Source organism: Opisthocomus hoazin, chromosome 21, assembly GCF_030867145.1.
Source record: "Opisthocomus hoazin isolate bOpiHoa1 chromosome 21, bOpiHoa1.hap1, whole genome shotgun sequence".
In the NCBI taxonomy this organism is placed as follows: Eukaryota; Metazoa; Chordata; class Aves; order Opisthocomiformes; family Opisthocomidae; genus Opisthocomus; species Opisthocomus hoazin.
The window spans coordinates 8,312,192-8,329,000 of NC_134434.1; the positions used below are offsets into that span (position 1 = coordinate 8,312,192).

The 16,809-nt window shown below is 46.1% G+C and overlaps 1 protein-coding gene across 4 annotated transcripts in view; it reads right to left on the reverse strand.

Moving 5' to 3' along the window:
* The window catches only part of RNF213 (ring finger protein 213), a 54,793-nt gene that overhangs the window by 25,398 nt on the left and 12,586 nt on the right, over positions 1-16,809 (reverse strand). For all 4 annotated transcript variants that reach the window (XM_075440579.1, XM_075440581.1, XM_075440578.1 and 1 more), the window contains exons 13-30: positions 16,135-16,333; positions 15,399-15,454; positions 14,977-15,130; positions 14,336-14,488; positions 13,606-13,704; positions 12,674-12,796; positions 12,100-12,280; positions 11,320-11,493; positions 10,883-11,041; positions 9,997-10,589; positions 9,532-9,697; positions 8,670-8,887; positions 7,988-8,128; positions 7,618-7,779; positions 6,032-7,172; positions 5,110-5,303; positions 4,557-4,709; positions 276-3,869 (exon numbers count right to left, since the gene is read on the reverse strand). In XM_075440579.1, the coding sequence (XP_075296694.1) occupies positions 276-3,869; positions 4,557-4,709; positions 5,110-5,303; positions 6,032-7,172; positions 7,618-7,779; positions 7,988-8,128; positions 8,670-8,887; positions 9,532-9,697; positions 9,997-10,589; positions 10,883-11,041; positions 11,320-11,493; positions 12,100-12,280; positions 12,674-12,796; positions 13,606-13,704; positions 14,336-14,488; positions 14,977-15,130; positions 15,399-15,454; positions 16,135-16,333 (7,660 nt within the window). The remainder of the gene's footprint in view (positions 1-275; positions 3,870-4,556; positions 4,710-5,109; positions 5,304-6,031; positions 7,173-7,617; positions 7,780-7,987; positions 8,129-8,669; positions 8,888-9,531; positions 9,698-9,996; positions 10,590-10,882; positions 11,042-11,319; positions 11,494-12,099; positions 12,281-12,673; positions 12,797-13,605; positions 13,705-14,335; positions 14,489-14,976; positions 15,131-15,398; positions 15,455-16,134; positions 16,334-16,809) is intronic.

Consider the following 16,809-nt stretch of genomic DNA (forward strand, 5'->3'; position numbering starts at 1 on the left):
TTCAAAGTAAAGAGATGCATCAGCTGCCCAAACTCACTTAAAATCCCCACTTGCCAGGGAGCATCAAATACCACTTCATACGTAGTGGAGGTGTTGGATTCTTCTGGATGCAACAGCACACCTGCTGAGCTACCCACCTCTGCCCATCTGGGCACGAAGCAGCAAGGCTGCTATCAAGTCGACGCGGGTGCAGCCACAGTGCAGCCCCAGCAGCACAACCCAAAAACCTCAGTGCAGGCTGGGAGGGTTTTGAGAGGATGCTGCAAGATACTCACCTCCGTAAAGACCGTTTGGTACCCAGAGCCAGCGCGGATGTGGGCTCGGAGGAAGTCTGCAAAAGACATGTGTTGCTGCTGCTTGAAGTATACATTGGCTGGAGAATCTGCCGTGAACAAAGCCATCGAGCTGCAGAGGCGGAGGACGGAGTCCGGCGTGGCGCAGTTCAGCAGCGCCAGCTGCGCTTCTCTCTTCACGCAGGACACGAGCTCACTAGGAGCACACTCTGGTTTCAGCCTTTCCATCGTCTGCAGGACCACTGAGGCACAGGTATTGGAGTGGTAGCCCACAAACACATCAGAAGGGCTGTATTTCTGCTTGCTTATGAAGTGCTCTTCTGTATTGGCTGCAGCGAACTCCTGCACCCACTTCTTCAGCTCTGCCACTGTTTCTCTTTGCCCCTTGTCCAGGACAGTACTGATATCCAAGTAGTGCTTTTCCAGCCTGTTGATCAGTGGGATGGGAAAGTGCTTATATACCACATCTTTCTCCTCGATGACTATCAAACGGAACTTCGGGTGCACTCGGCACTTCACCCGGTGGGTGCCCAGCCCCAGATCCACATACTTCTGGTCAGCAAGGTACACATAGTACTGATTGAGGGCATCATAGAGGCTTTCATAAAGGTTTTGCAAGTTGAGGAGCACAACCATTTGGCCGGTTTCCATGCAGACCTTCACACGGTTGATGTTCCTGCATATCTGGGTATACTCTTGGTCCTTAGGGAAACTGGAGCCAAAAATAATTTCTGGCTGTTGCCGGGCAGTAAAAAAAGCTTGCTGGAGGATTGGCAGTGCTGCATAATTCTCAGTCAACACAAGCAGGTACCTGCAATCACCATCCTGACCACTGCTGTAAATGTTTTGTCGTACCAGCTCAATTCTGCTGATATCACGAGCATGTATTTCTCCTTTTTCTGGTAACTGCGAGGTGAATATTTCCAAGGCATTGACATCATCTTTGCCACCAAAGTTACGAAGAACAACTTCAGCTATGTCTTGAGGTGTCGGCTCACTTTTGGAGCTCTTAGCTAAGGCAAAAAACATCTTTATGAGGCTGTAGTAGTCACGCAGACCAAAGAACTCCCTGTCTTGGGCCTTGCAAATATTTTCATATGCATCTGCAAAGTGATAAAAATACTGTTCGACCTTCTGCAAAGCCCCTCGTGCTGAGCAACAAATCCCCTTCGCACTTTCTATGAGCTCCTCTTTGCTGGGGTCACCACGTGAGACAAAGATGCCTCGATTCATTTTAGCAGGATCCAACGCCCAGTTGGAAATCCCGACGAAGCCAACCTTTTTGTGAGGAAGGGGGACATCATCTATGCAGCCATCTTCCAAAAGTGGATGCAAAGTCTTCAAAGGCATTTTGGGAGAGTCTTCTGCCAGCCCAATCTCATCCAAAACCACCACCGAGACATACTCCTCCAAGTTCTTCCCTTCCTGGAATCGAGCACAGTGCTTGAAAGTGCCTATGATTCCCTCTGGAGTGGAGAGAGGGCTGCACTGGAAAGACACTAGATGGATCTGCTTCAGGTTCTTGAACAAATCCGAATGAGCTGCTTGGCCCTGCATAGCATCGGCCACAATGGTCTTCGCAAGAGATTTGGAGCTCCCAGGCTTCCCAACAAGAAAGAGAGGGATTTTCAACTCAATGCAGATGACCATCATAAAGACATTTTCCTTCAAGGCCAAGTTTCGTGCTATGGTATCTCGGAGGTGCACACCACTCAGGAATAACTCCTGCATCAGGGAGATTTCTTCTAAAATCTTTTTCTGGGTATCATAAGGTTTTGGAAGGACCTGGCTGATAGCACTTCTATATGCCTCCTTCTTTTCCAAGGATGCATGATAGCAGACCCCGACTGCCAGCACTAAGGACCAGATAACGGTGTTTCTCTCAGCGGTGCTCTTTGGAGCTCTCTTCTCGGCAAGGTACTTCTCCAGTTCTCTCAGCAGTAGTTCACTGCGCTTGTGAAACCACTTGAAAACTTCCATGCAGCGTTCCACGTCCCGCAAGCTGACAAAGCCGCATTCATCGTCCCTCTGCCTCATGTATTTCTGGGAAGCAAAAAGCACTTCTGTAATTACCTCTGCTTCAGACTGCCTCATTGGGACGTGTTCAGTAGCTCTCTGTACAATCTGTTGTATATACAGTTTTTCAGTTAAGTTGTTCAGCTGCCCAAAATCCCACACCAATGGGATCATGCTGGGTGGGAGCGCATGGACCCGGTACACAAGCTGTCTCAGTGGAATTGATCCAAGCTTATCCTTCGTCTCATCTGCTTTGACACGGTAGCCCAGCCCAGCTAATTCCAAGCGCTGAATCATCTTCAGTGTGTGCTTACGATAAGGGTTGCAGGCTGCTATGATCTGCAAGCCAGAGCAAGAGACCAAAGGCTTCCCCTGTACTGTGTGGTCACACAGAACTTCCTTGATGCTGCTTATGGCCTCTGTTGTGTTGGCTTCATCGAAAAAGAGGACTGTGTCCAACCCGTGCTGCTCCTTATTGGTTTTAGCAAGAGCTTCTGCTTCTTTGATCCTGGTATATATCATCTCTGCAGTAGTACCTCCATGAACTTTTACAAGCTTCATGTTCTCTACCTCTACACAGCTTCTGCGTAACTTGCACAGAAACTTTATAAGTCTGGTTTTCCCACAGCCTGTTTCTCCCATGATGACAACTGGGATGTTGCATCTGAATCGCATCTCGATAGCCAAGATTTTTAGCACATTGTCTGTCGTGAGTTCGTATGTCTCATCAGGGTCTGTTACCCAGGGGATTCCCAAAACCATGCAAAGTTTCTCCAGCTTCTCATGACGAGGCAGCTGATCAAACTGAACATTGAAGGGCACTCTTTGCAGTAACAAGCCCTTGTACAGCCGCGAAGTCATGACATTTTTCTTGATAATGTTGCCATTCAAAGGATTAATGACATCAACACCACCACTGCAATTAGGCTGAAAGTGGAAACCGATGAATGTCATGGACACACGATCTTCATTGAAAAACAAATATGGATGAGGCTCAGACTCCCACTTTTTCCGAATGCGGAAAGGAAGAAGATCATCTTCTGCAATGTTGTCCAAGCTGGAGGACTGCCTGCCTGAACTTTCATCAGAAATGTTTAGGGAGGGTGTCGCAAAATCCCTTGCCATTAAAATCATGAAGGTAACAACAAAGTTTTTGAAACCTTGCAAAGTATCCTGGAAAAAGTCAGGGTTGCAAAAGACAGAAGCTTCACAGTCCCTCAACTGGATGTTGAGAAACCACGTGAAGTTTCGGAGTTCTGACCAGGAGGGATCCATGATGCCACAGTGCAGGAGGAACTGCTGCAGGCACTCTGCTGGGTTCCCTTCCACAGAATCCACTTCGTAACAGAATGTGTCCAGATTGTACCCCTGGTCAAACCTTTTCAGATACTGGAAAGGTCTCTGGAAAGCCTCACTGCAAAATTCCTCCTCGTCCATTCCTGGATCTGAAATATCCCCAGACTGGTTCCCAAGGGTCTCCATTTCCAGCACTTCCTTGGGAGATTTGCATGTTACTTTAGGGAACACATCAAAGAAATTATACTTCTGACTCGCTGACATCTGGCATAAAGGAAGAGAAAATACGTCATCACAAAGCTGTAGCCCTAATCTTCGGTTTATTTAATCTGTGCTTACAGTATTCTTGCTTAAAATCAGACCTAACTGAATAATAGCAGCTAGCCTACATCACCATGACACTTTTTGCCCCATGCATCACTTTTTCCACTTAAAGGGCATCACAACAATTAATCCTTTTTCCTCTTACAGTCTCCTCCCTGTAACATCAGTCCTTTGTTACCTCCAGCCCCTTCTCAGTGCTACCACAAAGAAAACTAAATCCAAGAAAATGTTATTTATCCCTGTTACTTCTACACTCTGTTCTTATAGCTGCATATAAATATTCTATTGCTTTCAAACATGCAAAGTAACATGAGGACAATTAGATCTCGTATTTTTATGTTTCCTGTAAATGCTACAGTGGGGCCACCGAGGCTTGGACTAACAGACCTTGATAAATTACCAACCCAAGAAAGCCACAGCAGGTATCATTTACTGTCTAGTTTTAATATCGCTTGGTACAACATCAGGGACACCACTTTGTAATGGAGGTGCATCCCCGGACACAAACAGGGGATTCCTATGCTGCGTTTACAGTTACAGTCTCTGCAACTCCTGTGCATCTATATACAAACATATGTGCAAAATGACTGAGAAATTCCAAGAAATCAAGTATTGCTGTGCACGTACGTGTCTTGCTGCTTTCTTTGGCACTGGTGATACCTCAAGGATTTCAATGATATACAAGTGGTGCTTCTGTCGTAGCCACATATGTCCATTATTATCTGTCAGATACTGCAAAACCAACAGCTTGAACAGAAACTCTGGAATTCCACTTTGTACCTATCACAAGAAAAGACACAAAAGCATTTTCTCTTTATTTACTCATCATAACTTCACAGAATCATAGAACAGTTGAGGGTGGAAAGGATCTCTGGAGATCATCTTGTCTAATCCCCCCTGCTCAAAGCAGGCTCAGCTGGAGCTGGTTGCCCAAGACCACGTCCAGTCAGGTTTTTAATATCTCCAAGGTCAGAGACTCTACAGCTTCTCTGGGCAGCCTGGTTCTAGAGTTCAGCCACCTTGACGGTAAAGAGTTCTTCACGTTACTTTCTTACACAATAATTAGACAACACATCCTAATGAAATGGCTTACTAAGAAACAAAAGCTTTAAAGAAACAAATTCTGCAAGGATCCACACAGAACTTCTAGGACAAGGCAGCTGTGGGAGGATGTACGTACTGAAGAGGTGATATCAAAATGGAATATCATGGGCTTTGTCTGGTGTTTTCTCTTCAGAAAAGGCAGAAGAGATTTTAGCACTTTATCTTCATCCACTTCTGGCTCAACTAGTCTGATGGTTTTCAGAAGTCCTGTATAATAAGGCTGCTCTTCCTGCAGTCTCTCATGTAGCCTCTTCACATATAAAGATTTCCCTGTTATCACAAAAAACACCGAAAGAATTAAAGGCATCAATATCTAATACATCACATTAAAGTCATAATAGCAAGAAGTCAAATGCTTAAGTACGTACCCTGCCCTCTGAGATCTCTCAACCTTTCTAAAAGGCATTCCAGAAGAAGAAAGCCTAAATCTGGTTAGAGCAGCTGCAGCCTGGAACCAAAGCCATTGCTGCTGTTGGTCACGGAAGGCTGTCATTATCCACATGGCTTGTTTTGCTTAGAGGGCCTGAGAAAGGCTGTAGCTAACAGAATAACAGAATAGCTATTCTATTGTGTGGTTGTTTCGAAAGTCAAAAGGTGAGGGGGGCGTAAAAAGTGCTGTTGTCAAAGATAAAAGCACCCTTCAGTTTCCTGTCTTATCCTGTAGAAACTAATTTTGCCATCATTCGGGCAATGCCAATGACCTGGGTTTGTTTGTGGTTGGCTGGAGGTCAGATTCATCTTACCCAGCATTAGCTAGCTAGTTTATGTTAATGATGTTAGTCAGCAGAAAGAGACAGAAGTCGGATTAGCAAGACAAACCATCTCTAGGGATGCCTGTCTCCGGCACACAGCTCTCACAGCCCTCACCTCACTCCACTGACTGTAGTCTGAATCATTCTTTTTGACTAGATGCTTATGACTTGGGCAGGAAACCTGGCAAGGTGAACCCCACTTGTTTTTAACACTCAGCAGATCCCACTTTGCATGTGACATCTTACCCACGCCAGCTCTTTTGGAGGACACAATCCCAACACACATGTTGTCCTTGAACACAGAAGCAGCTGAGCTTGAAGGCTGAGCAACTCTGTAGTGGTGCTGAAGGTATCGCTGGATTTCAGCTAGTGGCCTCTGCGGTATCATGTGCACTTTGTACTGGCTGAAGACAGAAGGGATGTAGCTGTGCTCCCTCTCGCAGTTGCACAGAATGATGAGGCGATAGGTGCTGTTGTAGTGCTGCAGGTGCTGGAACAGGTCCTCTGCTCTGCAGCTGACATCGTAACTCAGCTCATCGGCATACAGCATGGTGTAGATTTTCTCTCCTCCGCTGCAGGGAATGAAGCACCTCCTGAGGAAGAGCCCCACTTGCTCAGCAGTGGTCTGAGGAGTGCACAGGAGAACTTCATCAAAAGTGGGAAGGGGCTGGTTGGGGCTGTTCATGTAAATAGCCAGAGCAGACGCGAGCACCTCAGAGCGAGGGCACGTGATGAGGTTGGGCTGACCAACATACAGAAGATCCCTTGGAAAGTCTCGTGTAACCTGCTCGCTCTCCCAGCCGGCCAGACTCTTCAGCCACCCACCAAGCGTATCAATATCCAGGCAGTTTGGAAGGAGCGAGCCCATGTTGTTCATGTAGCAGTCCCAGATGCACTCCAGCTGCGCAGTCAGATCCTTCTCCCCGTCCAGCATCACTTGGAAGTCAGAAATAGCCTGCCTTGAGCTGGGAGGCAGCTCACTCCCGGAGACTCTGAGGACATCCCGCTCGGTGCAGTTGTGTTTTAGGAACGAAAGCATCATCAGGGCATCCTGGCTGGGCATCCCCTGCCCCAGTTCTGTGCACAAATAGACCAGCTGCTCAGCAGTGTAGTAGTTCAGGTAGAAATGCTGGAGTCGTTTTTCATACATGAAGCTTTTCCAACCCTCCAGGAAACTCTCCATTATCTTGCAGAGGCCTGGGAGCACAGCTGCCATGTCTCCTTGCCCTTCTAGCACTGGGATCGGTCCCAAAGAGAAGTCTATAAGAACACGTGATTCTCGTTCGGGTGAACAATACACATGGGCAAGCCAGGAGCGGAAGAGCATGTTCCCAGCTGAATAAAGGTCTATAAAGGCCTGTGCAAGTCTTTGGACATTGGAAAAGATCTGTGTAAGGACAGAGCAGAGATAAATAAAACAACCTAAGCTGATTCACCAAGACAAGTCCCAGTCATGAAGCCACAAGAAAGACCTTCAATGAAAATAAAGGCTTTGGTCCCAAGCCTTTTACAGTGCCAAAAGATTCTCTGTGACTTTTTAACAGCAGTATCCTCAGGAAGCCAGGAAGGAATGCCCAGCTTGCTACAAAAAGCACAACAACCCTCCTGGCCAGGAGCATCCCCAGTGCAGCCAGAGGATGAGGGTACCAGTCCACTGCCCAGTCTCCGGCTTAGTTCCACCTTAACAGGGAACCAAAGAGGTGGGAACATCTGTCTGCCTGCTACCATTCATCCCCAGCAACTCAGCTGTAAACCAGTCTTAAAAGCTGGTATTCAAGGTGAAAAACAACCCCAAGCTCAATATCAGTAACCCTCTGGGTTTGAAATCTGACCTCAGAGAACTTCTCCACCTCCAAGCCTTGCTCTCCCTTTACCGACATGAGCATCAGTTTGTTCTGCAGTTCACGGAGCTCTGCCAGAGTGTATTTCCGTGACGTCTCGTTACCCCCAGAGCTCCCGGGGAGGGTGAAGTGCAGGACATTGTCCAAAGAAACCTGCCAGAGAATGAGTCATTAGCACTGATGTGCACTGAGGTTCTACTGCTGAGGCAGTGCTATGCCCAGCAAGGGGAGGACTTATGAGGCAGCAGCCCCAAAAAAGGAACTGTGCAAAGTGGGAGAAAAGCTACAGCACGTTTCTGACAGTCACCTATGTGACAGGAGTGTTGTGTGCAGGAGGGGGGGGAAAGCCAAGCAGCCTCACCTTTTGGCCATCAGCTGGTGCTCCAAGAACATATATTCCTCTGCTGTTGATGGCAGCTGCCAGCGACAGTGACGACAGCTCCACAGACCCATGGCTCTCTTTCACTGTTTTCAACCACTCTAAGTGTTGAGCTGAAGCATGCTGTGGGAAGAGAAGACATGGCACTGCCCAGATTGCTCTGACTTGGCACTTCTTTCCAGGATTACATCTGCATTCAGGACAAACAGCTTGGGCTGGTGTGAGAGTTTCAGGCAGGAAAAAAGGAATGACTACTGGCTACAGCCTGCTCTTTCTGCACAGCTGTTCTTTACCAACACCATGGGAGGCCGAACAAACAGAGATCACAGTGCTTCAGTGCCTCTTGCTATAGAAACATACCCTGCTGCAAAGAATAAGACAGTTCCCAGCCATCTGCCTTCCCTCTTTTGCATCATCATTCAAACTCTCACAAGAGCGAAGCTACACCATGTCGCACTGGAAAGTCTGAGCAGTGCTCTGAAGACATCCATGCTATACCAGTTACCACTGCTGCAGTGAATTTTGGTGCCACAGAAACAGGTTTTTCTTCCAATAACCAGAACTGCTGTGATGTCCCCACACAAGTGCAATTTGCCCTGTGCAGTCAATCTTCCAGCCACTCTTGGAAGGCAGAAACACAGGAGGATGCTCCAGCAGAACTCACCAGTTTCTTGGGAAGATTCTCATCACTGTCCAGGGCTCGCCACAGCTTCTTCAAGCAGCGCATGAAGTCCTCAAACCCCGACTCTTGCCTAAGCTCATAGAGCAGGGAAGAGTAGCCATGCACAGCATCATGGAAACATGCCACACGGTCCACATCCATGTCATTCTCCCCAGCAGAGATGGACGCCAAGTCTACAAACACCTTCAGCTCATTCATATCTTAAATGAGATAGACACATGAATGAACAACAAACGAGGCAGCTATAATGCAATTCCACACCACCACCTTTTACAGAAAACGCAGAAAGAATGCGTTTGAACAGTCTCCTGTGCAGCTTCCCTCCACCCACCCTGCCAGCAACTTTACTAGGCGATTCATCTGCATTAACAAACCTCGGCTCTGGCTTTTCCCTGCACTCCACAAACAGCAGCAGATTTGCAGCCAGGATGAAGCAGTGCAGAGGGTGTGTGTGTCTCTCTGCATGTAAGGTAATGGAGCCGACAGACACACAACTGATCAGACTGCCGCCATCCTGCAAACAGACGGCCTCTGCTCTCTTAAATAACTGGTCAGAACTGAACAGTAGGAGCTATTACAACCCTTCAGACCCAGCCCAGCTGTTGGGCAGGGTAGCTACTGTGTGCTGCATGAGACTACAGTGGCATGGGCATGTTTAAAGGGACTACTTCACAGCACATTCCACACCAAAAGCCATGAGATGCTTGCAACTATCAATACCGGAAGCTGTGAAGGCATCGAGCAGATAGCAAGTGGGTCACGGCTATGGCATTCCTTCCGCCCCCACACAAACTGGCATCCCTGCTGGCACTATCTGCCCAGTTCCTGGGTGAGCAGCACACACCTTTCAGCGCTTCTCTGACCCAGCAGACAAACTCCTTCTGCTTGGCCAGCTCCCTCAGACATCCACAACGGTTCACCGTGATCCCCTGCAGCAGTCTCTGGGCCTTCATAAGCTCAGGGCTGATGGAATCCAGCTTTTGTGTCTCGCATGATTCAAGCTTTTCTGTCTACAAAGGAAGCCGTGCAAACAAACATTCAGTCTGGAAGCGGGGAATACAACCCATCCTCCAGCAGAGAAAGGACAGCCCCCTGCAAAGCCACACCCCAGAGGAATACCATCCTCTCTCTTTTAAGAAAGATTACACAAACTCCCTTTGTTTGAGCATTTAATTTTTACCTCAGATAAGAATTCTGGGACAGGGATATGCCAAACTTGACAGACTGGGGTAGACCTGCAGCAAGGTTCGGATTTACCCAAGCTTTCTAGCCAACACCCTGACAGTACAGAGGTGACGAGGATACTTACTATGGCCAACAAGTTTTCCAGGATACTGAAGTCACCAGAGAGGTTAAAACTCTCTTTGACAGTGGCAATCATCTTCGCAGCATCAAAAGTTACGTGCATTTCATGGTACTGCTGGATCTGCTCAAATCGCTGATCAACCCAGTCTCTGTCTTCTCCAGGTCTAAGCTTACATATGGTATTTAGTTCAGTTTTGATACCTTCAGGGTGAATTGTGAATTCCTGAAAAATTCTATCAACTGCAGAAAGTGCGAGATTTCCAGATCTGAGATCGTTATACAACCTTTCGTAGCTCACAAAACAAGGCCGGATTAGACTGCTGAAAACATTATCAAGGTCCAATGCAGGAACAGTGTTGTCCTCCTCCTCCTCTTCCAAACTTTCATACTCCTCTCCTGCCTTCTGCGCTGCTTCCTCCCAGAACCGCTGGAAGATCAGGCTATGCTTAAAAGAGTGCATTTTCTGGGCAAATCCTTTCAGCTCTGGGCTGAAGCTGTAGTAGGTCCGCAGGGGTCTCTCTCCCACATTCACAACTGTGTTTAGTCTTTTTGAGCAAAGATCTTCCAAGTATTGAGATTCCACTTCACCTACATCCACTTTAAAACAGAGAGACAGGTTGGAGATGGATCAGATGTCTAAGCCTGTGCCCAGCTTACTCCATCTAACCCACCAAATTACAAAATGCTATTGGGCATGTGGACCTCTACAAATATCGCTTGACACACAAGCACTCACTTGATCCCTCAAACGCTCCAGCTTTACTTCCCCCATCCCTCCCCATCCTTGCTGTGGCGTTTAGAATAAAACCCGTTTACAAAGTCTAGTCGTTTTCAAAGAAAATAATGTCTTCTGGAGTTGCCACTTCCAAATTGCTCCCTCAAAACACTACCTTTCACAGATGCCTGCACCCTTCTACACATGCTCAGAAAAGTTCCTATTGCTTCTTTCTCTTTTCTTAGAAGTGCTACTTCTTCTCGCCTCCTCCAGAGCAATTCTTTCAGGTCTCTCTGGAGCAGATTTCTGCCTTCACGTAATAGCTGCTGGTGCTCTGAAAGAAAACTCATCGGTAGTCACAAGGCAGACACTTCCCACCCCCCACACCCATAACTCATGTTTGGATTCGCAGAGTCACAACCACAGCGAAGTGCAGACAACACGAACTGGAGGTGGGAGCTCCATATAAAGGACGAAGACAAGGGCAGCACTGCTAACTGCTGAAGCACCTAACGAGCATTGCTAATCACTGACGCAGGTTAACAGAGTAGGCCATCGATCACTACAATGACACTGTAAGCCAACAATGCCACCTCTGAATGGGGCTCTTACTTATCTCCCAGATACAGATGAACTGTTCCTCATGCTGGAAAATCTCTTCCAGATGTTTCACAAGGATACACCCTTTCTGGATGTCATAGGCGACACTCATAAACACAGAGTCTGCTGTGGCAATTATATTCTTTGCTTCATCTGTAAGTTTTTCTAGGAGCTTTGTGTTTGTTCCTGTTCCAGAAACAAAGCATGCAAAACCTAGATCAGCCTTGCTTCACAAAAACTGGGCAGAATCAGTAACTATTCAATGTCATGATACAGAGTCCTTGCGTTTCCCATTCGAATCCCTACCCAAAAGCTTGTGAACTCATCACACTGCCCTCCAACCCCTCATTTTTTTCTGAACAGAAACAGCCAGGATCTCAGGAGAGCAATTCAGACACCCTCCCATGGAGAGCCCATACCCAAAACCTGTGGGGGAAACACAAGATATTTTGATCCATTCACATGACAAACGCTTTTTCATTTTTGTGTAGCAATAACTTATTAGAACTCCTCAGAGAAATAAGTTATGCTCTACAAATCCACTTGATTGACAGGTTCAGCAGCCCAGTACAAAAACTGAACTGGCTGCAGTGGATTAGCACAAGAGGAATACTAGCTCCCTCTTCCTTAGCCTTTCTTCTCCAAAACCAGGCTGAATACCCTGAGCTTTGAGACCCTGAATAAAACAAGAGCAGGACAATTTTTATGCTTGCTTGCTGCTCTGCAAAGTGGGAGTGGCAAGGCAGAGGACAGCTTTTTACAGACTCCTACAAATATAACTAACAGACATACCATTAAAGTGGAAGATACATTTGATGTCAGGCCGTGTAAGCACACGGTGCAAAATCTCATCAAAATAATTGTCAGATTGCCCACTCTCGACTGACCACAACTTCACAATAATAGTTGATACAAGCTGGCTGAACTGGCTCGTGTTGTAGGAAGATATCTTCTCCAGCAGATTGCTCTGAGTCTGCACAAGGCATACAAGACAGAGGGGAGGAATGCATCAGTGTTTTGGATTACACTGTGTCCATCTTTGTCTGTCAGGAAGTCACTCCCCCAGTGCGGAAGCAAATTCCAAAAAAGCCATATGACATGACATGACTGATGCCAGAAGCCATGATGGCAAAAGCTTTATGAGTATTTTTCATGTACCCTTTATAACTGGATCCTTATTTCCCTTGTCAGCATTTTTTTTTGTTGGTTTAACAAATTTAAACAACCCATGGCAACCCAAGCAAGAAGAAGCTGAATGTGCAACTCTCCTTCTACCACAACACACATCCCTATACTATACAACAGGATTTCTACACAACAGAAAATTTGACTTTTCTTTTTCCTACCTTGAGGGAAAATACTATACCTGGCAAGCTGCAGTGACAGCCTCTATGGCACAAGTATGGAAACACCAGTCAATGGAAGAGTCAAGTCGTGTAAACTGGTAGTGCAAACAGCAGTAGGCTAAGATCTGGTGAACTGGAAGCTCCTACAGGGAAAAAGGGAGATTTCCTATCAACTTAAAGTTTCCAAAGTGTTTCTTCTGAAAGCATGAAGGAGTGATGCTATTAAGACAAAAAAAGGAACTAAGTCGAAAAACTTAAGTTTCCTAGCAGAGCCAAGCATCAGCCCATTAATCAGGGCCTAGAAGAGAGATGAAACACAAATAACTGTTTGGAAAATCTTTCCGTCTAAAATGTGTGATTCCTTAATACTCCAAGCCAAGCTTCCCCCAGGAAATATTGTTTTCCTGATTATACCATGAAAATCAATGGCTTAAACAATTTTGCAACTGATGTAGAAAGGAGATGAGATTCAGGAGTTCAGTTTAGAAGGGACCTACACATTTGGGTGTGCACTTGGGAGCCTGGACAACACAATTTCTGCACAATGAATGAAAAGAGACAAGCACCAACTGTGCTCCTCTAAGTCCTTGCACGCTTACTTTATACCCGCTGTTTCTTAAAACTACAGGGGTGGTAATTGCTCAGGATGTGCAGTTTCCTTTAGAGCACCAGGATGTCAGCCACTGCTAGAAACAGACCAGCACTGTGGCCAGGCTAGCAGGCTGCCCCAGCCCCTGGCACCAACAACACAGCACGGTACAGTTTCATGTCCAATTTCTGAGCCTCCACAACATGGTTTATAATAGCAATGGCAATTTTTACGACCAAAGCCACAGTGTTTTCACATGCCCATTCAGGCTGTAGCAGCAATTCTCTAAGCAGAGCAGAAGCCTGTCTACCCGCTCTGAACCTGGCCCACGGCCATGCAGTCACTGCCTGCAGTCCCCCCTACCGCCTGAATTCTTCTCTTCAGGTCTGCAAGTAAAGTCTTCCTCCACCTCTCCGTGAGCTGTTCATCTGGAAAGCTGATCTTCACAAACTCGTCCCAGGCCTGCAAGGGGAGAAGCAAACAAACCCAAAACGCTAAGTGCTAGAATTTAACATTCAAATAAGGAAATTAAAATAACTATGCTGAGGAAAGGCCCCACAGTCTTCAGACAGTCTGCAGGTATTTCCATTAGGAAGAGAAAGAATACTCCCAGAGCTGCAGCAGCCAGTTTTTAAGCCCAAACAGTGTCAAAATGGCCCCGTTGCTACAGGAGACATTTGGAAGAACCACTTCCACCTTGATGCAGGAAACTCTCCCTGGGAGGGCTGGGAGCAGAGCGAGTCGGTCTGCAAGGAGCTGCTCTGTGCGTTGCCTGCTGGAAGGCCTTTGAAGAAAAGCAACAGCTCCAGCTAAACACCAGCAAGGGCCAGCTCATCCCAGCAATGCCTCTCAGAGCAGCCAAGAAAAAGCAGAAATAAGGTGAGCTGAGCAGCACCAATTGCAGCCCTTTGCTTTTCAGCCCAACAGTGTTTAAAACAATGCAGCTTAGCTTGTAGTCTGTACTGCCTGTCCTCATCCCTCCTTACCCAGCCACAGCAGCTACGGCTCCCAGCGAAGAACCATTAGACTAAAGACTATCTGGTTAAGCTACGGCAACACACCTTTTTATTCATATTATTAGAAGATGACAAACCTGAATTTCCCAAGAAACAGAGAACGTCACACTCTCCAGGTATTCTGTCAATAACTTCTGGTTTAAAGCATTTCTGAACCAGGTTTGAGTGTGTCTCAGAGTTTCACCAAATACTTCTACCACTAGAACTTCCTCCACAGCATCTCTTGGAACCTGCCACACACAGAGGAGAAGAGAAAAAACTAAGAACGGTTTAAGCAGGAGAGCAATGTACAACTGATTTCAATAAATACTAAAAGAGATGGCCTAAATGCATCCAGAGCACAAACATGCCCAGCAAGAGACCCACCACTACTTGAATAAAGGATAGAGGGAGGCTGGGAAAACGCAATGCTTACAAATAGTTCCTGCATAAGAACGCTTATTCCAGGAAGTAAAGTCAACATAAGGAGAAAAAAAAAACAGACAGAAAACAAAACCCATGACAGCCAGCTTAGGCACTTGACCTTATTTTCAATAAGAGTCAAAATCATGAAATGATTTCACAACTTTTTGAATGTACCATAATCTTGGTTAATTTAGAGTATTAAATCTCCCAGATTGAGAATGGATATGATCTAAAATCAGTTTGTTGTACCATCTTTGTAATACTTCTAGATATCATGCTCACATCAACCCATGAATGGTTGCTTGGTACTCACTGCTGTGGGCTGAAGTTTGGCAACCTTTGAAATTATCATGGCAGAAGTGGCAGGAACCATGAACCACGGCCCCACCTTTGTGTTCTCGCAGACCCTCTTGTGCAGCTTGAGCCAACAGGTCAAGCAGGACTGCCAGGAGTGAGCTTCAAGAGCTCTGAAGGACAGGAAAAAAGAGGAAGAATTTCTTTCCTGCTCAAAGGAAAAAAGAAAAGAAAAAAAAACCCCACCAAATTCAATACAATGTGGCAATTAACCATCCCTTCTTGACATGGAATTAAAAAAATGTTGCTGATAGAAGAACAGAAATACAAGATTCTTTTATTCCTACAGATTTTTACACATTCAAGCTACCAGCAGAACCCCGTCCCACAGGCATGGTGTAAATAAAAAGGATGATGCTCTCAAAGGTGCGCTTCAGTTACCTGGCCTGTTTCTCATCCAAGGTACACAGCAGTGTCTTCAGAACACTCTCTACTACCTAAGATAGGAAAGACAGAAATATTAAACCATGGAAGGAATTTTACAGACTGTTTTTTCATTAGTCAAGAGCATGCTGTGAAAGAGGGAATTCAGTATTCTTCCACGCCTTCTCCAACGCTTTTATAAATATGCTATAAAATTGCAAAAATTATTCACTGGATGTCAGACTCAACATATAGGTGGCTAATATTTGTACAAACGAAACCTGCACTTCTTACAATCTAGGGGTTTCAAATTTATTATTATTAGTTGCAATGTCCACTTCCTGCTGTACCCATACAAATATAAGTATTTGCACAACACGCAGGAAAATCTCTCAAACCAGCAGCACCTTGCCCAAACCCCCAAGAGCTGTGCAGCAAATAGTTGCAAACAGCCATCTGAGGATCTCGGGATTAAAATATTTGCCATCAGTGACTAAGAGCAAATCCAGATAAGCAGACCCTTCTCCCATCAATGCCAACTACATTTTTTGCTACAGAGACACCCTCTCATCTCCTCTTAGGAGTCCCCTACTTCAGAGCAACCATTTTTGCTTTCAGCTGAGCTTTAAGCTCCTTGTGCTCCTGCTTGCTACCAACCACATTCCCTTCAGGACAGTCAGTTCTGCTAAAAGGCACGCTACAGTCCAGTTTCAGCCTTGAGCCCTTAGCTGGGTAAAGGTGCCAGAAGACAAACCTTAGAATTCTTCCACGAAAGGTCAACGTTCTCTAATCTGTAAGCAACACCTTGAAGAATAGCTAACAAATCACTGGAGAACTCTTTTATAAATGCAGCCAGGCTCTCCAGGGGCAGCACACAGGTCCAGGACTTGACCAGAGTCCTATCAAATTCCATCAAGTATTTCTTTTCTTTCATTAGTTGCAGTAGGGGTCCCCTGGATGGAAGAAAAGACAAAATCTTCAACTTTTCAAGGTACAAAAGGCTAAAAGCTTGTTCAGCCCACAGAGGACTCATTCTCACTCCTCTGCTTTTTTCATTTACTGCTGAAGATCGGTAGAAGACCCCAAGACCCAGTAACTGCAGAAGCAGTGTCAAACTACTGAGCAGAAGCACTCAAGGAAAATAAACTCCAGGTCTTGCTCAGATTCTGCACAACACATATCATGAGCTGCTTTAACTCGCGTCAGGCATCACCACCCACGCAAGCTGCTCCACAGCTTGCAGAATTAAGGGTTGTTTGTGTCTGAAAGGTAATGTAATGCACAGCTCTGCTACACACTACAGTCTCCGAGCAACCAATACGGTCTGTGTTCACATATCCCAAATATCCACCATCAACATGCTACATTTCTTATTTTTTTAAAAACTAGAGAGTTGCAAAAAAGAGATAAAGGTGACCCCCACCAACTA